This window comes from Apis mellifera, linkage group LG8 (genome assembly GCF_003254395.2).
Source record: "Apis mellifera strain DH4 linkage group LG8, Amel_HAv3.1, whole genome shotgun sequence".
Taxonomy (NCBI): domain Eukaryota; kingdom Metazoa; phylum Arthropoda; class Insecta; order Hymenoptera; family Apidae; genus Apis; species Apis mellifera.
Genome location: NC_037645.1, coordinates 973,762 through 1,000,153, shown reverse-complemented (window position 1 = coordinate 1,000,153; position 26,392 = coordinate 973,762). Strand labels below are relative to the sequence as shown.

The 26,392-nt window shown below is 35.7% G+C and overlaps 1 protein-coding gene and 3 long non-coding RNA genes across 8 annotated transcripts in view; 1 reads left to right on the top strand and 3 right to left on the bottom strand.

Moving 5' to 3' along the window:
* Positions 1–21,142, top strand: part of LOC100576405 (AT-rich interactive domain-containing protein 5B) — a 185,679-nt gene extending 164,537 nt beyond the window's left edge. The window contains exons 3-8 of one of the 3 annotated variants that reach the window (XM_006558215.3): positions 15,263–15,740; positions 17,207–17,491; positions 17,782–17,932; positions 18,010–18,220; positions 18,304–19,942; positions 20,043–20,441. In XM_006558215.3, the coding sequence (XP_006558278.1) occupies positions 15,263–15,740; positions 17,207–17,491; positions 17,782–17,932; positions 18,010–18,220; positions 18,304–19,942; positions 20,043–20,113 (2,835 nt within the window). In that variant the 3' untranslated portion in view covers positions 20,114–20,441. Of the gene's footprint in view, positions 1–15,262; positions 15,741–17,206; positions 17,492–17,781; positions 17,933–18,009; positions 18,221–18,303 lie in introns of all 3 variants that reach the window. The other 2 variants (XM_006558214.3, XM_003249196.4) reach the window with 2 other exon arrangements.
* LOC113218947 lies at positions 10,788–12,042 on the bottom strand. The gene is made up of 2 exons (XR_003305203.1): positions 11,463–12,042; positions 10,788–11,356 (listed from the first exon to the last, which is right to left on the bottom strand). It is a non-coding gene; the product is annotated as an uncharacterized LOC113218947 (long non-coding RNA).
* LOC113218948 lies at positions 13,533–15,107 on the bottom strand. The gene is made up of 3 exons (XR_003305204.1): positions 14,682–15,107; positions 14,334–14,617; positions 13,533–14,172 (listed from the first exon to the last, which is right to left on the bottom strand). It is a non-coding gene; the product is annotated as an uncharacterized LOC113218948 (long non-coding RNA).
* A 1,629-nt stretch (positions 21,143–22,771) lies between the features above and the next one.
* Positions 22,772–25,731, bottom strand: LOC100576699. 3 transcript variants are annotated; one of them, XR_407789.3, is made up of 5 exons: positions 25,333–25,731; positions 25,084–25,252; positions 24,692–25,011; positions 24,463–24,486; positions 22,772–23,286 (listed from the first exon to the last, which is right to left on the bottom strand). It is a non-coding gene; the product is annotated as an uncharacterized LOC100576699 (long non-coding RNA). The 3 variants fall into 3 exon arrangements; XR_119774.4 differs by lacking the exon at positions 24,463–24,486 and having other exon boundaries at positions 25,333–25,730; XR_001703888.2 differs by lacking the exon at positions 22,772–23,286 and having other exon boundaries at positions 24,482–24,616; positions 25,333–25,730.
* Between the last annotated feature and the right edge of the window lie 661 nt (positions 25,732–26,392).

The window sequence follows — 26,392 nt, the reverse complement described above, 5'->3', positions numbered from 1 at the left end:
CACGGTACTTTACTCTTCTAAACCAATTTCGACTTTTCAGCGTTTTATATATGTATATATATTTTTTTTTTAATAACTTGTAAGCCCGTGTGTTGTATGGTTTTAATAATTACATCGATTCGAAGCCAATAAATTGCATAAATACTCTGAGAATGTTTGAGAAAAATTCCGCATCTCTCGTTATACGATATTTCTGCCCAGTTTGTCAAATTACTCGAATATATATATTCGATAACAAATAATGGCACAAGTATATTTGAAATTTTGCATGCGTAAGATTCGAATCAATTTTATTATTATGAATATATATATATATTCATCCTTTCATAATATACCTTTCTATTCGATGAAATATTCTCAGATATCGTAATAAAATATTTCAAGAATGACAAAATGGAAAATCAATATCTTGACATTTCTAGGTTAACTGGTGAACTAATAATTTTTTAATATTTTTCCCGATAGATGCAAAGTTATTATTGATCAATATATTATATACAATGATGATAAAACTGTCGATGCCGCGATAATAAAAGGCAAAAATAAAAGAAAAATTTATCATGATAAATATTAATATCGTATATATATCGTTTTTATATTTCCAACGAAAGAAAATAAATTAATCTAAATTCAAATTAAAACGTGATCAAAGATATTCCTTTTTATATATTAAAAAAAAAAAAAAGAAGGAAAAAGTTGACCGCACAACTTATAATTTTTATAATGAATTCATTAAATATATAGTTATTATCGGATAACCTAGTATGTAAATTTGCATTTGATGGAATTCTGACGAGGAAAACAAAACCGTTCGATTTTATAGCATTTTATATACCACAACGAATGAGAACCCCTGGCAAGCAAGTCATACCGCAGGAATAGCTTCTACGCTAAAGTTGCATGACTCTGTTATGTATGTGGTCTATTATGTTTGCGACTTATAGAATAGCTTTCAGCTTGAGGAACGTAAAGGTTCTGTCACAACTACGGTTCACTTTATCATAAAACTTTCCCCTTTAACATGCACGTTCACTCACTTATCAATCAAATCAAATATTCGTTACCACGAACGTTACCAAACTTAATTGGATCAAGTTTTTATTAGAGGAGAAAAAAAAAAAATATGTAAAGTGAAAATCACGATTCGATAACGAAACGCGATTTACATTTAAACATTATTTATATTTTATAATACGAATCATCGAATCATCCATTTTTAATCCTCCAAATGCAATTCCATTCACTCGAATGATCGTAATCTTCTTTTTTCGATCGATTAATTCACTCTTCAATTTCTTTATTATTCTGAAAAAAAAAAAAATATACATTCAAAAAAATATGATCGACCAAGAATTAATTTCTTTCGAAATACCTTCGAAGATTATCCAAAGTGATCGCAATATTAACGATATATTCCCATGCGCATGGCGGAATTCCTATTCTGATTTTAATTATGTATAATAAAAAAAGAAACGAAGATAGACGATTACATCCTGTCCGTTGATCGCAACATCGCGGGTACAATGAACGAGGACTGCACGCGGTCAAGAACAGCGTAACGAACGATCGCTGCAGCAATAATAATAATAATAATAATAATAATAATAATAATAATAATGCGCTCGGCCGCGGGGAAGCGCGCGGAGTGTCAGATTTTGCTTTTACGTACCCGAATTGATACGTTGATTTATGCATACGTTGTTTCGCACTAATTTCACCCCTCCAAAATAATTCGACCGTCAATCGATCCGTACGAGATTTATTAACGGGAATCGTACGCATTTTGCCAACAGTTCGAATAACAGTTGAGAAGAAAAGGAGTGGAGGGGAAAAAAAAAAGGTATATAATAAACGCGCGTTCCCAAACGATTGCTGTAAACGGATGCGCGCGCACCTCGGGAAACAGTTTTTGAAAACTGAATCAATTAAAATTTATTTGCCAATACGTTCGCGCGGGGATGGATAAAATTCACGGCCGGTATTTGCCGATATAATAGTCGCGGTAAAATTACACGGTATAAATTCAAATTCATTTTCAACGGCTTACGATGAAACGATTCTCGCGGCACGTACTTCAACGGGAATAAACATTTTATCACTGTCATCATTTATCTCTCTCTCTCTCCTTCCATGGGCTGACGGAGTTCCATCATTCTCTCCGCGTTTCTTTTCTTATGTGTATCGGCCTGTCCTATAGAATTCCGCACTCTGCCTCCTTTATACGAGACAGAAAGTTATCGGAAAGCTATTCGGGGCGGGGGGAGGTTGAATATTATGGAATAAAGAGAGAGATATATATATAAACCTTCCTAGATACTACTCGTTTTTAAAGATATTCGAGGGGTGAGAAAAATTCGTAAGATTTAACGTTACGAGCAACTTGCTGTTTGCAACGAATTTGCCCAATTTACCGTGAAACGAAGCCCGCCCCTTCCAACTGTTTGTTATCTGTACATTTTATCGAGATATCTGGCCCACGTGAAATGACATATTTAACGGGTCCATCGATGGCCAATCTCGCGACAAACGGGGGAGGGGTTATCAATTTGTAGTCGGTGGCACGGTTAATAGAACCGTGTTCGGTGATTCGTCAATCGTTTTACGCCGGTTCGCTTGGTTTTGAGCAACCCTTTAGGATGGTTGGCTGGCTGGCTGGCTGGCTGGCTGGCTGGCCGGGATTTGCGCGCCGTCTATTAAAATGCCCTCTCTGTTTCCCGGTAAAAAATGAAACAGCTACTCGGGGACCCGATGAAACCAGTTCTCGATGGCCTCACACAATGTAAGGGATCGTAGAGCAAGATGAATTCCACGCTCGGCGAAACTCCTCGCCGACTTTTCTCATGTATACGTGTATTATTATGCGCGTGCACCGGCGTGTATGTAATACCGGTTTTAACGTGTACGCGTTAGAAGGTTTATCGCGTTGCAGTTTTCGTTGGGAATACATACATTCGTTCCTCCTTTTTTTCTTTTTTTTTTTTTGTGTACTTTTTTTTCCCTTTCTTCTTCTTTTTTTTTCTTCTTCTTTTTGTCCCTCAATGAGGCAGGAATCCCTTTCTTTTGCTTGTTTGCCTCTCGCGTCGCTTCGCTTCTCAGGTGAAACGATATTGGAATAATGTTGAACGTTGAGCCTTTGCGGCCATCCTCGGTCAACGATCGTTTTCCTCCCTTTTAACGATCTCTTTCGATTCTTCCATTCGCTCGAATTTCATCCCTTTTATTATTCCTTAATCACAGAGGGAGGGAGGGTAATTGTTTTTTTCTTTCTTTCTTTCTTTTTTGAGATGCTCATCAGATACTCATTTATATTTGTTGGACGTACCACAGATGTTGGAGTCAGATTGCGTTCAATTAGTTTCAATAATCGGGTAATTATTCGAGATTCAGACACGGTAATTTAGATTAGTGGGGGCTTAATTAACAGAGGCTTTTTCCTGTGTACGTGAAGAAGGAACGGTAACGGTACTGGCTAGTCGAGAGTGTGCAATTATTATTGACAGAAATGAAAACTTGTTAAACTCGTTGTCATTTCTAGAATACAATTTTTGCGTATTATTTATAATATTCGTCGAAATATGAATCTATTAACAGTAAGATGCTTATAAATTTTTATATAAAAAAATATTTCTGCAAATTCCTGGCGAAATTCTCATTTTCACACGTAACGAAATTAATATGATTTTATTTATCGCGAAATTTACGCCCAAGTTTAAGCGATCCGAAGTATCTTGAAGCCATCGCTTAAATGCGCCAAGCGCGCAATTCTCTCCTTTCAACCGGTGCATATTGTGCACGAGGACTCTGCATTTATCGCTCCATTCTCGAGAATCGCGATAATAATGTTCTGCGGCAATTGAGCAATGATCGAATGATGCGAAGAGACATTACCAACGTTCGGATAACGAACGTATTTCGTGTACACAAATCCTTGTTGATCCGTGAATGATCCCGATTACTACTCCGACTACTCCAAGACCGGTTTGGAGGATAATATGGAATCTCTTATGAATATATTATTCGTATCTTTTTTCTACTTTAATTACATTTGAGACGAAATGGAAACAAGATTTGATCGAGACTTAAATCTTTTTCAATTTTAAATTTTGTGATCTTTTTTTTTCAATATTTAATAAAATTATTCAATAATTTTATCAAACGAAAGATTTATCATTACAATTATATAATTAAAAGATAAATAATCATTTTAAAGATCACACGGAACGTATTTCGTTGATGAAATCGTATCACTGTCGCCTCAAGGCTATCGAGGAAGGTATTATTATTGATTTAGATTACTCGAATATTACGAGGCCATTATCGAAATCGCGTTATTTGCATAATAATAACGCATATCGTGAAATATGTAATGTTCAAAGATAACTATTGCATTCAATATAACGTTTTCCCCAAATATACGCACGTTGAATGAATGTCGATGTCGTTATAGTTTGAATATTATTAGATGGTATTATCTAATCGATATATACCGTCGAAAAATACGTATATATCCTTAGTTTTCTGATAAGAATCCGGGAGAAAATATATTCCATGACAAACGGTTGTTATCCACTCGCGAAGGAATGCAAACACGAGTGTGTAATAACTTCACTTTTCACCCTATGTTATCTCTACGCTATTTGCATTTACAACATTGCATCCGGGTTTTATTTACGTTATGAATGCATCGCGAATCAACTGTTCAATCTTCTCATGTAATTTACTCTTAATGCGTAAGCTCGTTTTTTATAATACGCGCTTTTTTCTTTTTTACCAAACATTTTTATATTTTTAAATCACTTATTCATCCCCGTATTCGAATCCTCTTGAAATAAAAATTCATTATTCCACCTATCGATTAACCTTATCGCTCGAAATAAAATTTTAATCGAATAATCAATACCGCCATCTTTTCTCGTGCTATTTGTTTTTTTCACGCGCGGGTTATATTTCGTCCCGTTCCGTCTAAAATAATACGAAACAATCAGTACATTCTCAACTGTATAACTTCAGATTTAACACGAATAAAACGTTTAATCTGAGATTAAAAAATATTTTTCGGGAATGAAACGTTGAAATAAACGTTGAAATCGTTCGATTTATTTATCACAAATTCTATTTCACTCGTCGCAATAATTATCGACCGACGGTAACGAAAAATTTTATCCATTCGCACTCGTTGACCAAATTACTCTCTAGATAACATTTATTAAAATTTTTTTCAATCGTTCATATTTTTTCTTCCTCAACATTTTCCCCGCAACAGTCACGGATCTCGCCTCGCTCGATACTTTTCTTCCATCTCGTTCCTTATGCGAAATGTAAACGTCACTTTATTATTATTATTATGCTCGTGCCGAGAATGTATGCCGTTATGGGCGTGTATTATATAATATAATGCACCGACGGCCGCAAGGGGCGTACGAAGTGGGGGCGGTTCGTGGGGGTGGAGTGGAGTGGGGCGAAACTTTTCGGTAAGTCGGTGGTAACGTTCTCTAGCCTCTCCTCCCTCCCCCCTCCCTCTACAGGTTCTACACCCTCGTTGTTTCATTGAATTGCGAGAGAAACTCGCGAGTTCGAGTTTCGGCGCTGTCCAAAATAAAATTATTCGCCGACACTTTAATTAGAAATTTACGCTGCCCGTTCCCATACGTTGGCCCAAGACTTTATCAAGGAATTAAGTAAATTAGATTATCAACGAGGGGGTAAAGTGAAAATTATTATCCACCTCGTATTATCTCGTGTCTTGGATATTTCGGTCTAATGCATAAGTAAACGAGGTGTACGTACCATTTCGGATGAAATTTTGTTAATAAAAATTTCATTCGAAGGAAATCTCTCCGCGTTGACGATCTTTCTCAATTTCTAAAATTTTATATTCTTCTTGTTTTTTTTTTTTATTTCAAGTATATATTTTTATATACTTTCAAAACTATTCTTAGTGAGTGAATTTAAAAAAATTCGTCGCGCATGGAATTAATTATATATATATTCTTTAAAACGAGGGGCGAAAAATATTTTCGAATGTAACGCGATCCAATTCGATTTATTAATCGCAAAATAATTTCGACGCCGCATTCACGATCCATCCATATGAAATTCGTAAAAGGGAGCCTCTCCCGCAATGCTTTTCAACTATTTAACAGAGGCATTCCATGTGAAAATGAACTCTGCGATTTATTTATCCAATATAGTGACGTATTTTGTTTATCCAATAAATTTATCGTTGCGCAATATAGATACGTTTCGAGAGTTTGAAACATACAAAGAGCGTTGAATTTCATGGAAATGCATTTGATCGATAAAATCCCCACCTCTTTCTCTCTTTTTCTTTCTTTTTTCTCCCTTTCTCTCTCTCTCTTTTTCCCTCATTCCCTTTATCCTCATTGTTTGTTTCTTTCGTTTACGGAGGGAAAAAAAAGGGCTAATAACGGAGCGCACTTTCACACTGGACACAAAGTAAAAGTTTCTCTCCATATTGTTGCTCTATATATCCACCGCAAGAATATTTAATCACTTTTCTCGATCTTACACATCAAAGATGAATACGCATCCGTTCAAAGGGATATCCACGTGGAGAGGACAATGCGAAATCTTCGTAATATTCGTGCAGCCACTTTTATTACGCCATCTTTCCATCATTTCTTTAATAACGAGACGTAATAGAAAAACGACGAATATATTTAGTTGAAATTTGACGGTTCGTAATCTCGTTTTTGGGATCGAGATAAGTTAATCGATCCGCGTGATGGATCGAACGAATCCAGATCTTCCGGTTCGCAGCAGTATTTAACGAAATCCGGTTCGCCGGCTACTTTAGTCATCGTCGCTTTGTCGCTCAACTGTTTAGAAACGTCCCGGTGGAAGACGGTGGCCGCGTCTTAAAAAGATAAAATTTGCATCGGCGCGTTCAAGAAGCATCGGAATAATGAATAGAAATGAAACATAAAACGTGGAAGTTGGCCGAAACTTTTTCTTTGCATGGAATTATAAGTTTTAAGCACGATGTTTAAGTTTCATAAAACTGTTCAAAGATTTCGAGCTAAAAAACTAAAATATTGGAACTCGACGAGCAAAGGAGGGGGGGAGAGAAGAGCTACAACTGTGGATAATTCGATGGTTTGCGGTTATTTCGCATCGGGTAAATCCACTTCAAAAAAAACTTTCCCCCCTTACTCCGTATTTTTATTTATCGTTGTTGTTTTTTTTTTCTCGTGCAAATGAAACTAAAGAAGTTAATTTATCGAGCTATAATCGAAAAAATTTTATATAATAGCAAATTATAAACGCTCTTGAATTTGGCAATAAAACGTTTCTTTTGATTAATATATAAATTATAAGAGACGCGTATAACCTATAATTTGTCATCTCGATAATATGTAGAGGGCTATGATACATATCTACATGAAAATTCTATTAAAATTATGACATGTAATGTATGACTAACGATATATATTAGAAAGAAATCCTTGATTGCTTTTCATTGACGTAGATGCATTATTTATTATTATCTTCTTACTTTTACGAGAAGAAAATACAGCTAAAAATACAATCTGAAAAGAAAATATATATATTATCGAATTTAAGTGAAAGAAAATTTTATGTATCTAACGTGGAAGAAAATTGTAAAAAAATATCTAACATTTGAATTTGTACAAACATAATCAAACCGAGAACGCGATTCCATTTTATTCCTTTTTAAAAAGTAATTCCCATTCCTCACACATGACCCTTGACGAAACCAGTATGAAGAAGACGTGGAAACACGGACGCACAAAGAGAGAGAGAGAGAGGAAAAAGGGAAGACGGAGAGAGAGCGTGTGTACTAGACAGATAAAGAGCAAAAGGGACTAGGAAGAGAGGAGGAAGCCAAGAGAGGGATAATAGGGGTGGGAGAGAGTGAGAGAAAGACAGTACGAAAGGTAGGGAGAGACAGCGGGTGGCTCGATCGATCCAGAAACACCGTGTGTAAACTACCAAGCATAATCAAATTCCTTTTAGCTTCAATCCTCGCATACCAGTTCAAAGTGGCACTGTTTTCATTCAGACCGACTGAATCGAGCAAAAACGTATTTTCTTACATTAAAGGAAATGACTTTAGTCGCGAACTGGCCTTCAAATTGCGCGCGCTAATTAGCAACCTCGTTAATTGCGGTTATATTTATTATTAATTTTTAATTTTCAAAATACGCACGATTTTTTCCAGATATATATAAAAATCTTTCGTTTAAGCTTTCGAGAAATTTGATCGTTATTGCTTATGAAATTATGAAATTCTAATTCTTGAATTTTTGCGAATTGCATTAAAGTTTCGATATTATATTTCAGTATAGATGTAAACATATCTGAAGATGAGATGAAATTTTTTTTTGGAAATTAAATATTTCGAAAAATTTTTAAAGAAAAATTATATAATAAAAGCCAATAGCCATAAAAAGTTATCGAAAGAAAGATGAAAATACTCGATCAATTAGCCTAGTTTCATATTGCATTGTTCATGTCGATCTGTATATGACTCAATGAAATATAGATCGGAACTTTTGGGTCACCCTATATTTCCTGAAAGCGCGCCATTGCCCCATCTACTACTACCGCGTGCTCCAGGGTTTAATCTAACAATGATTTATGCTTCGCAGTGGCTCTCATACTTATTGATTTAAACCTGTCACAAGCGCTAAAATTAATCCTGTTCGTATTTCCCTGTCCGACAAGTGTTACGTATTTTTCCCCCCCTCTTTTTTATTGATATTTTCTCTCGTACATTTTCTCCTATCTTTATTTTTCTTTTCCTTTCTTTCTTTCTTTTTTTTTTTTATCTACTACGTACACCAGGAATTCACATTTGTCTATCTTTTGTCGATGTAAATCTTCCCTAACCATAAAACTCGAATGACGTCCCTTTGTTGAATTCTCGGTAGCCGGTTCAAAGCGAAAGAAAAACGAAGAAACAATTCGAGCCGGGCGGAGGTGGAAAGAATTTGATTTGGAAGCACGCTCGAAATCTAAACTTTTCACAGTGAGATTCGTGGTCGGATAACAACGTGACTTCCAAAGTAATGGCCTCCCAGTGCGGTTTACAAGCAAAGATTGAGCGTCACTAAAACCAACACGCTACATATTCCACTCTACGATTGTATTCCTCCCCACCTTCGTGCTCTTTCTCCCTACCTATTCTCGTTCATGAATGTATTATGTACGCTCGGCGAATATGTCAACTGCAGCATTGCATATTTATACGGTGGCTCCCGGATTTTTTTCTTCCCGTGTATAATATTTCTCGTCTTTAACATTATTTATCGTAATTATCGATTCGGTCAAACAACAATTTCACACGTTTCATTTCGAGCGATCGATTTTATCGATACACGTACGATAATTGTACAAGTTTCGCGTCTTAATCCGACACACGCCATGTCTGGACAGACGGCCATTGTTCGGGACTATTCGGAATCATTCGGGGCCGATCGTTTCCAATGGGTGGGGATGGCCAATGACCATATAAACGGACAAATTCGTGGTCATTTATATGTATATTACTGTACTTCCTTCATCCGATGGCTGGTATGTTATCGTCCGAGGAATATTTCCTGACGTCTATTTTAATTCAACTTACAAAAGACTACTTAAGAAGTTGAGTGAAAGACAAGAGATAAAGGAGGTGGCGGGCAGAAGATGAGATTACCTAGATAGATAGAAAGTTTCGCAGCTACGATAATAATATCGCTGGCATGCTTGGATGCTATACAAGTCGTTTATTACATTTAATGTAATAAATTTCGTCGGTAAATGGACGTGGGTATGAGTCGCATTACACGGAAAAGTATTAAAGGGCCCTGTTTCGTGTCGTACCGATATCGTTATTAAAACGATGCGCGCGTTTCGATGTGCTCTCGAAATAAACAAATCGAACAACATACATTATTGATCGCGCGCCCGGTTAAAATTAATACGCGCGGTAAAACAATTTCGAGAGTTATTTATTATTTTTTGCCGGTCAAATTAATCAAAACGGGTGGACAATTTCTGCCCCGCCACGGGATGACTTTTGCTGTAAAATTTAATTGAATTCAGAGTTACAAATAATTTATGAATAGTAATGCGAAATTTATGTCGAATCTCGTGGCAATAATCGGACGATGGAGCGATATAAAAATAATTTAACGCTCGCCACGTGTAAAATAGATTTCGATAAAAAAGCATAGATATCAGATATAAATTTTGAAATTTCGCCTAACACGATTATCTTTTCTACCCGTAAATAATAAATTACGAAAAAAAAAAAAAAATCTAAAATCGATTATTGGTTATTGATCAAATAATTCGTAAAAGGAGAGCAATAGAAACCTTTTTACACCCGCTACAAATTCATTAACAATTCCTTGTCGAGCTACAAACATCATTTGGACGCTTGCCATAAAACATTCTTCTCGAATCGTCTACCCTATCTTTTCGCTGATTTAGCAGTTAACTGTGAACCCTTTTCATCCCGTCCCCTATTGTTGTTAATCCCAGCCAAGAATTGAATTAATCTATCCAGTCTTTTAATAACCGTTCGAAATCGCGAAACGAGACAAAAATCTGTTTGACGGATGTTGCCAAAATATTGTTATAACACGTTTTATCCGCCAATAATAGAATTGAATTTTTCACCGTGCCAATCGAAATAGCTCCCGATAAAAACAACTTTTGTCAATTCTCTTCCAACCGGCAAAGAAGAACAATTTTCCACGATCAATATTCCCTTCGATTCTCCTCTTTTTATCGTTTCGTAAATCGATAAAATACAAGTATTGGCGCGATAAAAATTTTAATCGAATACATTCGTGCAACAATTATGTATCTGTCCGTGAGCAGAGATGATATTTCAACTACGATAATATCGGGCTATTATTCACGAATAAAATTGGAGAAGAAGAATGGATTAATACGAATAGAAACATGATCGGATATTACAGTTTGCCGGGTCGTCCGATTTCGCTGAAATTGATGGGTTATCGGTGTGTTTAGGGTGGCAGCGAAATCCCCATAGCAACGTTTGAATACATTTCCACGTGATTCCATGCACACTGTCCGTGTCACGAGTTTAGGGTTAAATCTGTGCCTGTATCTGTGCCAACTATTGCACTATCTTCTGGCACATTGTTGTCCCTGCACATGTGCATCGCTCTCTCTGTTACACCTCCACCCCAGGATACACTCATACCGTCTCTTTCTCCCCTTTGACCCCTTTAATCCCACCTTGTCTCTCACCCTTCCAGTAATGGTCGACTCTTCCTGGCTCTCCCTCTTCCAGATACACATCTCGGATGTGTGCAGTCAAGGGGAATGGCTTCTAAGCATGGTGGAGTCTCGCTTCCATCTTTTAAATGCAAAATGTTAATCAAATTTCAAAGGTGTTAATGTTTCTTTCAATTATTGCTTTGTCCACAAGCGAAATGGATTTGTTTTGATCAATGGTTACTTACCACTCTTTCTAATATTTCTTTTACCTCTCCTTGGGTGTATGATCTTATTTCGACGACGAATAAACATGAAGGTGTAATAAAGAGTTGGTGGAAGGAAAGTCATGGACCCACGGCTGTTTCTCACCAGAGAAGATATTTTAATATTTCAAGATACTATAAACTACTCCTCCCAAGGAGTGTAATTTCCTTGGTATTCCCTCCTTCCTTCCTTAAAAAGTTTACCCATCCCCTCAAACAATACGTTCGCTTTGTTAGATCGAATTTTGCAACTGCACATCTCACCCCTTAATTTGAAATAATTTAAAATATACGTACCTTTTGAACATTTCCAACACGACGAGATTTATCGAAACATCAGCCATTGACCTATTAATAATACCGTAACTTAATCCTTTTGTCCAGAAATCACGTCCTCCCGCATTTATTTCCATTAAACATTCAAATGGATCATAGGCGAAATTTATAATATTTGTACATGCGAGCTCGGAACGGTTATATTTTAACCATTATATCCCGGTATCTGAAATTTTTGATTTAATAAAATTTTAATAAATCCTCTCGAAATATAAATTGATACATACATACGTAAAATAATATCAATAATGTACGAAAATTAAAAAAAAAAAAAAGATCTTTCGAAGAATCGTGAATTTTATATCATTTTAAATCATTTTCCATCGAATCGATCGATAATCATTTCATCAGCATCTGGAAAATCTTTGATCGAGCCTCACCCCCGTTATCCAAAATTTACACTCGGCTAATTGCGTTTCGCGTAAGTGCTCGGCCTGGAAGACGATTGAAAAGTAAGAGATTACCAATTTGGCGGAAACTTCGTTTGGGCGGGACAAGTTTAAAACTACATTTAAATATTTAAATAGAATCGAGTTGCGAGTTGAACTCCTGCCATCAGTTTCACTACCAGGTTTAACGTGATTACAAAGTTGCCACGGTTTACTCCCGTTACTGCCTCCTGGAACAACGAACCACCGAATATAATACGCGAATAATCAGCCGTAATTCCTCGTGTGCCTTGTGACAAACGTTTATAAGCCTGCCAAGCAAGGAATTGTCGAGGCAAAAACTATGCAAGAGAGGAGAGGAGAGGAGGGAGTTTAATTAAAACGATATCTCCGTGTTAACGAAATCAATAGGGGGTGAAGAAGAGCAATAAGGGGGCAAGTGGGAGTCCGAAAAGTCAATAGAACCAAGTGGAGGGAACCCCGTGGAGGAAATCACAGGCAATAAATACATGGAAGAGACGAGCGGAGGACAAAGGGGGAAATGCTCGTGTCGGATGATTTTTCTTTGTGCTACGCGTGCTACCTCTCGGTTACACAATTCTTCTTCATCGTTTTTCGCGTGTCCCTGCGATTAAGACGGAAGGTTTGTTTTCAGAGTCGTGCTCGAAGGGTGGAAAACAGGAGAGAGAGAGAAGGAGAAAGAGAGTCAACGAGAGGAGAGAAGAAAAGAGAAAGATTTTCCCTGAAACTGAGAATGGGAGAGCACGTACGTGACTGATAGAGGAGAGAGGGAAAGAAAATCCAACTGGCAAACGTATTAACAGTGATATATTCTTTCAATTAGGTTTATGCAATTATTGGAAAAATTAGAAAATTCATTTTTACATTCGTGAATTTAATGATTCGAAAATATTAAACGACTATTAACGCCATCGATAAATTAATTTTGTGTAACAGAGAAGAGGGAACGAGTAAGTAAAGTAAGAAGGTAGCAAAGGAAAGATTGTACAAACAGGGGAGCAAATAAGTGACTAAAGATGAGGAGAGAAAAAAGAGAGAAGAGGCAATGAAAGCCAAAAGAAGAAGAGATATAAAGATGGGAAAAGAAAAGATCGAGAATGGGATGTAAACGAGGGACGAGAAAGGAAAAAAAGAAAAAGAGGAGTAAAAGAAGAAGTGGCGGAGGATTGAAGGAGGGCATGGATGAGCACGGAGTTAAAAGATGAAAATATAAGCTATAAAACAAATTAAATAGAATGTTGTTAATTAATAGATAAATAAAATGAATTTAACTTTTGTTTCCATTATGATGATTGAATAAAAAGATTATTTATACAAATAGATAAGTAATAAAATCTATTCTCTTCCGTATCGAGATGAAGAAGAAAAATATTATATCAAATTTAGTTCCATTGAAACGTTCAACATTTTATAGCTAACTCGACTGGCAGTTGAAGTGCAAGGGGTTAAAACCCGGCCATTTTACTTGGCTCAAGGCTCTTTTCGCCGCGGGTTAACGGATTTACTCGCAGAGCCACCGGTTCAAGTGCATCTCACAATTGCCCCTCGTTGAATCTCAATTCTTTCCGGACGATTCGATTTGCCACTAACGAATCTTCCAGTTATATAAGCTAATTGCGGAGAAACATCGTGGACGAGCTTGGTTGATGTTAATTAAATAAATAATAACAATATATTTCGTATTTATATAAATGAATTACCTTTGTATTCCGATTGTTTTGTACCTCGAATTTGTTAAACGATCGAGTTTTTATTCCCTCTTTTTTTTGTTGTTCTTGAGCTTCCACCTCGTATCTTTGCCCAAAGGTCGAGAACCGATGAAAAGAGTGCTAATACTTAGCATACCGCGTGTTTACATTTCTTCAGTTGATTTATGCACGTTCAACGTCCCAGTAATAAATTTCACGCCAATGTTTGGTATGACTCATTACGGAGCATTATTCGATCTTCGAGATAAACGAAATGCGCAAATTGCATTTATTACTGTCCATCATACATTGTTAAAATTATTATTATTTTTATTCTATTTGGAATTTGAGGAATTTTTATTTTTTTTTTTAATTCCATTCTTCCACGTTTTAAATTTTAATGGGAAGCAATAACTTACAGTTGAATTAAATTCCACAAATCACCAGGTCCAAAAGTTAGGTCAAACTTTGTGAAAATGACGTCGCCGCTGGCATCAACGGACAATTAAATTATCGCTGAAGCGGAGTAGGTAACGATGCACTCGAGGTACAACATAAACCACGAGTTACGTTGGCTGGATTATGTGTATACATAACGAGCACATAGGTATTTTAGCTTTATACACGACAAGTAGATCTATGTACGTGGAGGATGGGTCGGATTACGAGTTTAAGTAGCGCTGAGACTTGACCGTGTCTCCACCTGTCGATGAAAGGTCGGTAAAATAATATCGAAAATGGAACAGACTGGTAAGAAAGATACCTACTTCCTCCTGAGTCAATAGAAAATCTTCAAAGTTGAAATTGATTATCTTCTAGCTTATTTTTCTTCTTCTCAATATCTTATTTTCAATTTAACCTGTAATTTAATTAACAATATTAGAAATATTATTTTAATATACGAAATTTTAAAGAAAAAATAAAGAACAGTTGCATTTTGAGAAAGATAATAAATCATGATAAAACATGTCGACGACTTTTTGTTCTACTTTTAAAAATATAATACACGTACGAAAGTTTTGCAAAGAGATAGGTATGTATTTATAAAATCTGTAAAAACTTTAAAGAAAAGATTTAGTTGTGAGAAAGAAGATTGCTTAAATGATAAGTTAGTGACATATGACGCGGATAACAATTCATATTCGACAAAAATTATTACGCGATTATTTTTATCCATGATAAAACAAGTCATTTCGATTCGAAAAGTCATTTTATAATTTATCCATTTTAAAAATTATTCTTTTTTAAAAAATTTTTTTTATCGGATACGTAAAAAATATAATATATTTGTAGAAAAAAAATATCGACATGAAAAATAAAACAAAAAAAAATACTTATCTGATTGCAGGACGAAGTGCTGACAATATCTGAAAAGGTCGTGGTGCGTGTTCATGATCTCGTTACGTGGTTATCGCCTGCATTGGAATGGTCATGGGGTCGGGAAGTATCTTACCCACCGACCCCAACGTCGTCTCCGGAGAATAGCCCGTTAAGGTATGAGATACCTCAACCGCAGGTGCTCACCGATCCTGGCATTGATTTTTCGGACGTCGATAAGCAACAGAAGGAGTACGAAAGCAATCACAACACGCGAAAATCGGACTATAGTTCTCAAACGAAAGTGGTGGTGCTCTCGTATCCCAGGTATTGCCGATATCGAGCACTCTTACGTAGGCTCGAAGGCGCCGAACCGTCCTGGCTTTGCTCGTCCATAGCAGCCGCACTGGGTGGATTCACCGCCACACCGGGTACAAGGATACTCTTCTGTAGAGATACCTTTGACTATCCGGATCTTGAAACTCACGAGCTCCTCTGCAATCATTTAGGTAGGTTAGGTTACCAACTGAAATTTATATCTCTTTTTGCGTCGATGACGAAATAGAAGTAGAAAGTAACTTGGTAAAACAGATTTAATCAAAATAAATATTTATGAAAATACTTTTTTCGTAATTTGTTGCGTAAAATATTTGTTTAATATATAATTAAATATTAAGTATTTTTTTATACGATATATTAATAATCATTAATTAATCAATTAATTAATTATTAGATATTTTTATTATTTACCGACCGAGATTAGCATGTGGTCGCAACATACAATTACATTGCATAGTCTAGAGAGCCATTTAAAAAACAATAGAACACGTATCGGGTAAGGTTAGCGGGAAGAACGTTAATATAAGGTTGTGTTTCTTCATTGGAAAAATATTTTGTAACTATAACGATGACAAAGCATATTAACACTTCTATTAACATATATACATCCGTCTTCAAATATGTACATAATTCGATGTGTCAGGATTTATAAAAATTTTAATAGTGAATGTGAGATAGTGTAATGTGACGTATGAATCGTTTATCGATTCATTTGCTAAATCTTTATTTTGATACAAAACACAATGTCCATAGTAATGAAAATACAAGAAAATAAGATCGTGTATTTTAAACTGGTTGGTAGGTATTCTATTTTTATGCTTCGTACAAAGGAAGAATTGTTGGTTAACTTTTCGGGCGGGATTTATATTGAAATGTGGTGACACGTGCACGTGGAATAGATTTGGAAGTTAAAGTAGAAATGATACATAATTCTGTATTAACCTGCATTGTATGATAAATATTATGTGATAAATGTTAAATAAATTTAAAAATTAGTGATGTAAAAATTCTAGTGATTAAAAATCAAGAATGTTTTAACTTTTATTAGATCGTTGGGTGTTTAGTATGATAATTACGACTATAATTCAACCAATTGCTTAATAATAATGTAAAGAATACGAATGTAAATGTATAAATTGTAATTTACGAATAACAATTTTTATATTTCGAAATTAATTTTTTAATCATTTAATTATTAAATCATTACATTAATACATGTTATGATTTATTAATTAATGATTTATATTAATTAATAGAATATAAAATACGTATGTACAATTTATTATATTGATTTATTCGTTTTAATTTTTTAAAAATTTAACATCGGACAACGAAAACAACCATGATATTTAACGAAAAATGATATTTTTTCGTAGAGTCATTTTTCGATCGTTAAAATAAATTTGGAAAAAATGTTATCGTATTGAAAATCTTTTAGATACAATGAAAAATAAAATCGTATAAGACGATAACATCTCGTTATTTAATCCTAATATTAACTATCATTTTATTATTATTATTATTATATTTATATCGAACGTATATACTCGTTTCTCGTCAATACAGAAAATCTATTTTTTTACATTTACGTTTTATCTTCGTTTCGAGATTGAAAGCAAAGTGAAATATTTTTCAGCACCGAAATTGAAAGGAAGGCCGAGGAGGAAACGCAAAAAGCGCAGCGCATCGCCCGGTGAATCGAGTAATGAAAGTGAAGCTTCCGTTGCGTCCACGTCGAAAAGTGCCCCGGCGAGTTCGAACGTTATGGTACCGAGCGTTGGTAGGCCACCTTCGTCGGTAGTACGGCGAAGCGAGCGGAAGACCAGCGCGGAGGAAAAGAAATTCATAGCGGACGTGCAGAATTTCATGAACTCGCGGGGTACGCCTGTCGGAAAGATGCCACTGCTGGGCTACAGGCAGAGTCAGTATCTGTGTGACGTCTTTTTTTTTTTTTTCCACAATTGGCGGAAATTTGTACGATAATTATATCTTTTAATTCCTCATGTATTTTCATTCACACCGTAAATGGCCGATCCATGTGTTGTTGAATTAAATTAAAAAAAAAAAAAAAAAAAAAACAGTGATTGGTACTGTTCGAAGCTGATCTACAGCAGTGTTTCCTTTTTTGACAATATTCTTACGTACGATATAAATAATTCAGCGAAACTAAAATACGAGAGACCTAATCTAGATCCTTTTTTTTCCTTCCAGTCGATCTCTTCCTGTTTTATACGAAAGTGCAAATGCTTGGCGGTTACGATTCCGTCAGCGCTGGCCGGCTGTGGAAGAATATCTACGACGATATAGGTGGTAATACGGGATCCACCAGCGCAGCGACTATCACTCGACGGCATTACGAAAGGTAAAGTGTACGAAAATGAAAAGAATCTGGATCTGGAGTGAAATAGGAGATAATAGAGTCTGTCGTTTATCGAACAGGTTATTGTTACCGTACGAGAGGTATCAAAGAGGCGAGGAAGAAAAAATTAGACTGACGCACGGAAGACGAAGTAAAAGTAGCAGCGTATCCGAAGAATCCGAGGACATTAAGCAAGAAACGAACGATTCGTATCCATCGGATACGCCTCCCCCTGTAGAAACGAGTCTTACCACTGCAAGCCCTCCCTTACAATCAATCGTATCGACAGCTGTACGTATCGTCCACAACATCCATTTTATTTATCATATCATTCTTGTGTGTAACTTATTATTTATTTATAAATAATTTTGTAGCCGTTCCTGTCGAACGAAAAGCCGAAAACAGAGACTGGAAAGACATCGTCTCTACGTAGCGTAAGAGTGAAACCGGAACGTCTGAAATCGTTGAACACCATGATTGCCAATAGTACACCGTCGCCCAGCCAGCAAACCAGCCAACTGCCAAGTCCGCCACCATCTTCTAACACATCAATCTCAACGCCTAGCAGCACACCTTCCACCACGCCCACGAATGGCACTGGAGGTCAAAGCGTGTTGGAGAGACAGTTGAACAGTAGCCCCCTTATATCGCAACAAGTTCCACCGTCGTGTTCGCCACCGGGTCTTCCGGTAACCACAGTGGTGACGAACGCCTCTACGGTCGTCACGTTGACGCCACCGCCCGAGAAGGATATGAAAGAGATCAAATTAGATCCCAAGCAGACCAGCTTGCTGGCGCAGGGAAAGGAGAACATACCGTTGTTCGGTGAGAAGTCAATTTTCGCCGAGAAGGCAATAGTGCCCCCTAGATCGCCGGAGGTGATCGATCTTGAAACGGAGAGCGACACGAGTAGGGATAAAATAATCATTCCCAGCTTCAAGAAGCGCAAACTTGAGATACTCCGCGAGGGTGGGCTCGAGGTCACTGCCGTCGACTTGGACACGCGACCGAGCGTTATCCAAAACAACAACAACAATAACAACAACAACAACAACAACAACAACTCACCCGCGCCAGCAACGATGAAATCGGAGGAAAAGCCACCGATATCGTATCCTCTTCCAGTCACGCCCAACTCCATTCCCAAGTTGATTTCCGTCACCGTGACGCCTGACATAGGGCATATGTTGTCGTCCCCTCAAGAGCATCAGCAGCAGCAACAGCAGCATCATCATCATCATCATCAAGCGAGGTTGCCAACGCCGACGAAGCAACATCCCGCTCATTACAACAATAATAACAACAATAATAACAACAACAATATCGCGATGAACAACAACAATATGGTGAACAGTCGTGTGATAAATCTTGGCACTTCTAATAACGCCGCGTTGCTACAATTGTACGCCAACGCAAACGTGCCGCCACCCCCTTCGTCGGGGTTGCATCAAGCAAATCATCGTTTCGTGCCGCCAACTGTCCCCAACGGTAGGATATTATTCCCGCCCAAGGTGACACAGTCGAGGTCGATATTCGCACACAACGAAAAGACGGTTTACGGAGATCCAAAAGAAATTCCTATCCCTCCAAAGTATCGTCCCTCGCTGCATCATCGTTTGCAACCGCATCCGATGTACAGTAATAACGATCCCGTTTACGGCGGGGTTCTCGACTTGACACAGAAATCCAACAAGCCGACGTACCCGAGGCCGAGCTTAGAAATAGTGAAAGTACCTGTAGTGCCGAGGCCTAATCCATTAAACTTGGAGATGAGGAACTCGTCCACGCTTATCAAAGAAAAACCAACGGATTGTTCGAAACGGGGCAACTTCCCCGGTTATCAGAACGTACTCGACAGTCGAACCATGGCTTCGAACAATTTAGAAATTACTATCGTAAATCCTAAGCAAAAGGTTAATCACCTAAGTACACCGGCTCCTGTCCGCGTGCCGAGCCCGTCTAGAAATACCAGCGCGATACCTATAACGCAAAGAAGGCAACATCAATTGAACGGCAAGTATATGACAAGGAGTGAACCAATTTCACCTTATACACCTAGGAAACCGAGTCATCCTGTTATACCGAATGTACCTAATCTAAATCATCTAAATAGTGGAAATTATACCAGGATGGCCACGATCCAACAACAAAATACGATCGATAGGAGAAAAAACGTGGAGATAGGCGGTAAGGAGCAGCAACAGCAGCAGCATCATCATCACCAGCATCAACATCATCAGCAGCATCATCAACAACACCACCAACAGCAGCAGCATCAACAACATCTTCATCAACAGCATCAACATCTACATCCGCATCCTCATCAACATCAACAGCATCAGCATCAACAACATCACCAACATCAGCAGCAGCAGCAACAACGTCGGATCAGCGAGGGCGATAAATCGTTGACAATCGCTCAACAACAACATCAGCAGCAGCAGCAGCAACAACAGCAGCAGCAGCAACAGCAACAACAACAACAGGAACCAAGGCAAACCGAAGCTGGAAGAAGACACAGTGTTCCAAGTATACCTTCTGGTTTCGTACCTGCAGTGCCGCAAAACAATCCAGCTTACCTTCCGCAACTGCCAAATACGCCCGGCAAGTTCCTACCGATTTTAGACCCCATGTACTATTCCGCGTTCTACAATGGTTTATTCCCCCCGCCGATTCCGCCCACGGCTGCAACGTCGTTTTTACCGCCGGAATTTAGTGCATACTATAAAGAATTACTTGCTTCCTCGCAACCAAGACTGGGGATGGCGGGGCAGCACCAGCCGGCTGCTCCAACGTCTAAGTAGGCAAATGGGATCTCATATAGGGTTTCCGAGCGTGTATAGCATAACGTCGGTTTCATTTCTCAAGGACAAAAAAAAAAAAAAGATCCGTCGGATTCCTCGCTTCGAATTCTATTTTCATTGAAATTACTCGGGATACGACTTCCTCCGTCGTCAATGTGTCAATCAAACGAGAGACGGTTCAAGCGGAAAGAGAAAGAAAGGGAAAAATTAAAAAAAGGTGTATCTAAGTTTAAGGATTTTTCGATGATCGTTTAAAATTAATATTTGAAATACCCATTCTAAATATTCTAATGAAGGTAGATGAGGTGATGAGGATTGTTTTTTTTCGTTCGAATTAATAAAAAAAAACAAAAAACTAGAGAAGAAGTGACTATCAAATATTCGAACGTGGACGAGTAAAAAAAAAAAATATATATATATATACATGGATACAGTAAACTAGGTGTGTAAACATGCATATATCATGCAATAAATTAGGTAATAATTTTTATATGTAACAATAATAACGAGATAACTTCATTGTAAATGGAAATCGATGAAACGATGTTTCGGTCTTATTTTAATTTTTATAATATATGTATATATATATATTATTATATATATATATATATATAATAATCGAGAGAATATTCGATAATTAATTAAGGGGGAAAAAAAAAAGAAAAAACGAGCGTACTAAAACACTGTGATAACGATTTAAAAAAAAAAAGAAAAAGGAAAAAAAAGAGAAATGCTGAGAAACTCATATTAGGGACGAATGAATGCAGTTGACTCTTTTTCATATACGATAATACGATTTTTTTTCTACGTTTATTCTTCGCAAAGTTTAAGTGTATAACTATTACTACTACTACTATTACTACTACTACAAAGTGTCGAGTGTTCGAGGAGATATATATATAATATAAATAAATCAAGAAGTTCGAGTACTAGTTTTATTTTCTTTTTTTTCATTATTTTATATATTGTTTTTGTAAAATGTACATTTTTTTCGAGAGAGATTAATAATTTGATTGTTCATCATAAGTCCGAATTCCTTTATTTCGAACGTGCGATGTGATAACTAAATAAATATATAAATAATTAATAAAGAAATATATATATAAAAAATATATATATATGTATATATGTATACACATATATAAATATATATATATATATATATGTATACACGTGTATACGTGTATATGCGCGAGATCTTTAAACCGACGGATCGTCAAGAATGTATAATTGTTTATTGTATAACGACAAATCTTACGTAGTACGTACGATCGCGAGAACCCTATTCTACTGTGTAAGTTTAGACAATTTTCATTGTATTGACACATACATACCAATCACCACGCATACACACAACACTGATCTGTAGTCAACTCTAACAAATAAGTGCACGTAAGCGATGATTATAGCAACGAGATAATGTACATAATGTATATAATCACGTATTCGTTAAGCTAGATAAATTCCCTGCATTATATCTTTCAACATTACGTAAGAGCGTTAAGATTTAGTAAATGTACAGGCTGTCTTATTTGTGTGGCCAACGATAGTCGTATCGCTACATATATATATATATATATATATATATGTATGTATGTATATTCTCTTATTAGGGTGCAACGCAATATTTTACAGAATAATTCTAGAAAATTTCTTGTACATTGAATACGAATATATACGAAAAAGAAAAAGAAAAAAGAAAGAAAAGATATGAAAATAAGCGCGGATAATAAAAAATCTTTTCATTTTCATCGACGTATATATATATATGTGTATATATATATATATACATATATATGCTCGTGAATAACAAACAGAGAGAAATAGAAAAGAGAAGATGCGAATCGTACATTGGTTTCAAATTAAAAAAAAAAAGAAATAGCACCATCGCATAATTGACTGATTAAACAAACGCGATCGCTGCCGAAGGAACGATCGAACATCGAGGGCCACCAACGTTTTGAAGAAACGGAAGGATAAAAAGAAGTACCGATGGTATATCCATGTTAAATGTAGACATATTGATAGAATTTGTTCGTTTTAGGATACTCTGATAAAGGAAAAAAAAAAAAAATAACAAAAAATAAACGATATCAGATTAACGTTAAAAACATTCGTAACCCTAAAACGTACAATAATAATAATAATAATAATAATAATAATAATAATGTAAATGGTCCTCACCGGGCTGTTCTAGCAAAAAAAAAAAAAAAAAAATCAGATTTCTATATCGATGTCTTTCAACAATAAGTTGTTCATGTTTGGAAGTTCTTTTACGAAACAAGAGCGAAATGATGAACGTCGTTGCAACTTAGGATCGCGGTTTTTCGAAAGGTCTTCGAGTTAAGCCCGACGTGTATTGAAAAGAAAATCATATAAAACTTTTATTTCTTTTTGTTTCAATTGATAATCGTAATGCAAAAAAGGAGCATGAATTATTTCTTTTTTTTTTTCTCTCTCTCACTCTCTCGCGATGAATAATTTTTTTTTTTTTTACGAGATATGCCTCGAGATGCTTCTCTTGTTCCAATGGTGCTATGTTGCGAAGTATTTCTAAAAAAAAAAAAAAAAAAAAATCTTAGTTTTTTTTTTTTCTTTTCTCAAAAAATTTATCGAGGAGAAAAAATCGTCGGGAATCAACGGGATCGTTGACGTATTGCGAAAGATATACGATCTAAGACAGACCTTCTTCACGTCCAAGTCTGATAAACCGTAAATTCGAAGGTAAAAAAAAGACTTCTGATTTCAATGTGTGAGTGTATATCAAAAATAGATACGTTATTGTTGCGATTCAATATAAATTCCGCGAAATTAATTAAACAATAATAACTGAAAACAAAGAATGGAAGAAAATAATAATATGACGAAGAGGAAAATTTTCTTTTTCTCGTAAATATAAAGATTAAAGTATAAAGAAAACAAAAAAAGAAAAAAAAAAGGAGAAGAAAAAGAAGAAGAAGAAGACGAAGAAGAAGAAGAAAAGAGGAAGGGCTTGTACGAGAATACGTGCCATAAAACTGCTTAGATAGTGACTTTCAAAATCGAACGATAATCGACGATCGTTTGTATTGTGCTTTTAACGAGCCCTTTATCAATTAGAGAGACTATAAGATTGTAGAAGAAAGTTTAAAGGAAAAAAAAAAAAAAAGGAAGTGCAAAATTCCATATGGAAGATTTTATGTAATTATTAATTTCTGTTTTGTTACCGTGGTTGTTTTAATCTCGAATTATAGTGCGTGAGCGTTAAAGAAGAAATTGAAAGAATGTGCGTATGCATGTGAATCAAAGAAAAAAAGAAGATAAAGAATGAGAGATATCAAATCCGCGCGAGATCAGATGTGAATGTATGAATGAGGAGAATACAGAGAGAAAAATTAGAGAATGATTAATATTCAAAAAAAAGAAAAAAAGGAAAGTCTATGTTCGTTTTTTTGTTTTTCTTTTTGCGAGTTTTTTTTCTTCATTTTGTATACTTAGCAGTGACTTTTTAGCGTAACCCTCGTTTCCCAATTTAATAATAATTATTATTACGATACAAATATTTTTTATTATATGGGCATTTCAGTTCCTAAATTGGAAATAAAATATCTACTACGAATGATTTCAGTTATTGATAAGGCTCAAGTAAGTGAATATGATTCCCTTCAAAAATTATATAATATTTGAAAATTTTAATTTAAAACTTCAACAAAATTTTTATTTGAATTTATATAATAAAAGAATTTTAACCTTGAAATTATTATTGAAAGATGCCTGTTTCGATTCGATGCGTAAAAAGCTCCATTATTTCAACCATAATGTTTATAAGTGATAAAAAAAAAGGTAAGTATTATTTAAAGATACGATATTAATTATGTATATTTTAAATATAGAAATTACGTACCTGAAACATACAGATATAGAAGGATATAGAAGGAAAAAAAAAATGTATTAAAAATATTTTTAAAAGTAAAAACACCTTGGATTTATGAACCTCGAATGCATCCTGTACACGGTGCTATGAACTCCACGAAACAATCGAAATAAGAAGAAAAAGACACGCGGAATGTACAAGCATGTGCCGCGAAATTTAAAATCTCTTTACGGTGGCTATAAACTGATAACCTGTTTAACCAGTTCGGTAATAGTAAACGTAGAACGTTTCGTCTCACAAAATCTCGCTTCTACTTTATTTTTCCTATTGATTATTTTTACTTGGTATATCTTCTTTCTATCTTATTTATATTTCACGATAAATTTCAAAGAAATAATCTTTTTCCTTCGATTACATCTTTTTTGCTAAAAATAAAATATCGTATAAAGGAGATTAAATTTATGCAAAAAATTAGAGGAGAGAGTTAACGTACATACCTCTTTCAAAAAATATTAGCTGCAATAGAAACTTTTTCGTCGCGAAACATAAATTTATCGATCATTTTGCTTATTTAATCTGAATATTAATTATCGCACGTCGGCATAAAGGTTAGTCTCACGATCGAAACTCGCAGTAACGCTGCTGGCAACCTTGTTACAAACATACCTAGACGAGAGCACAGATACGTATAGATTGTACACGTAGCGAATAGAACAAGGTATGTAGTAGGATGGAATTGTGTTTACCTCTCCAACCCCCGACGACAATCGGCAAATACACTTCGATGTAGGATTGTCGTGCACCACCGCATACCAAACTATCTTTGTGTACGTAATGTACTAGCATAAATCTGCATTCAGAGACGAAATTCTCGAAAATTCGTATTTGGGCTTCACGAAAATTTAATATTGTATAACCTAATTCCACTTCGATTCGTCCACTTGCTCGTGATGAATTTTATTTTACCACTATCGCAATTTCTCCGATACTCCCGCCAAATTATTCGCTTGTAGATGGCGTTGTCGCAACAGTACTTATTGAGTGTTCGTAAATTAAGAAAGATCTAATCTAATGACGCTTTTACAATACAACAATTTTTTTAAATTTCATTAAGACGAATTTATATGTAGATTCTAATATTTAATATATCGTTTAACGATTTTTAAAAAATAAAAGAGGTAAATTTTAATAGATTAAAACAGTAAATTAAATTGAAATAAATATAATAACGTTTAAATTAATTACGAATCGTGAAATGAAAATATCTCCCGCGTCACTTACTGCTTTTCAAGTGAAAATATCAAATTCTCCTTGAAAACGTATCTTTAATGATATCCTAAAAGACAATTTTATTTAAATTGTACAAATTATATATTTTTATTTTAGAAAATAATTTTCACTATTATTATTATTGACGAAACAGTATCAGTTTTTGCAAAATTTCATTCAAAAATACTGTTGATACCGTTCATATAGAAATGAATATACCATAAAATACCGAAATATCCTGGGAAAAAATAGAATTATAGAATAAATTGTAACGAACGAATGACGATTATTGCACCTCTCGGTCGGTAATAACGCATAAAGCGATTCGTCGTGTGCACTGGTATCGATCGAGAGAACAGGCGCAAAAGATTATATAGACGTAGATGGAGGTGCGGGGTTTCTTGGACGCGGTTGAACATCGTTGCGGTGATGAGCATGTCACATCTTCACGTTTCGTGCGAAACATAGAATGCACGTAACCGGCGCAAAGCTTTCTTCCGCCCGGTTCTCGTGAACACTTCACCTACCAGACAATAG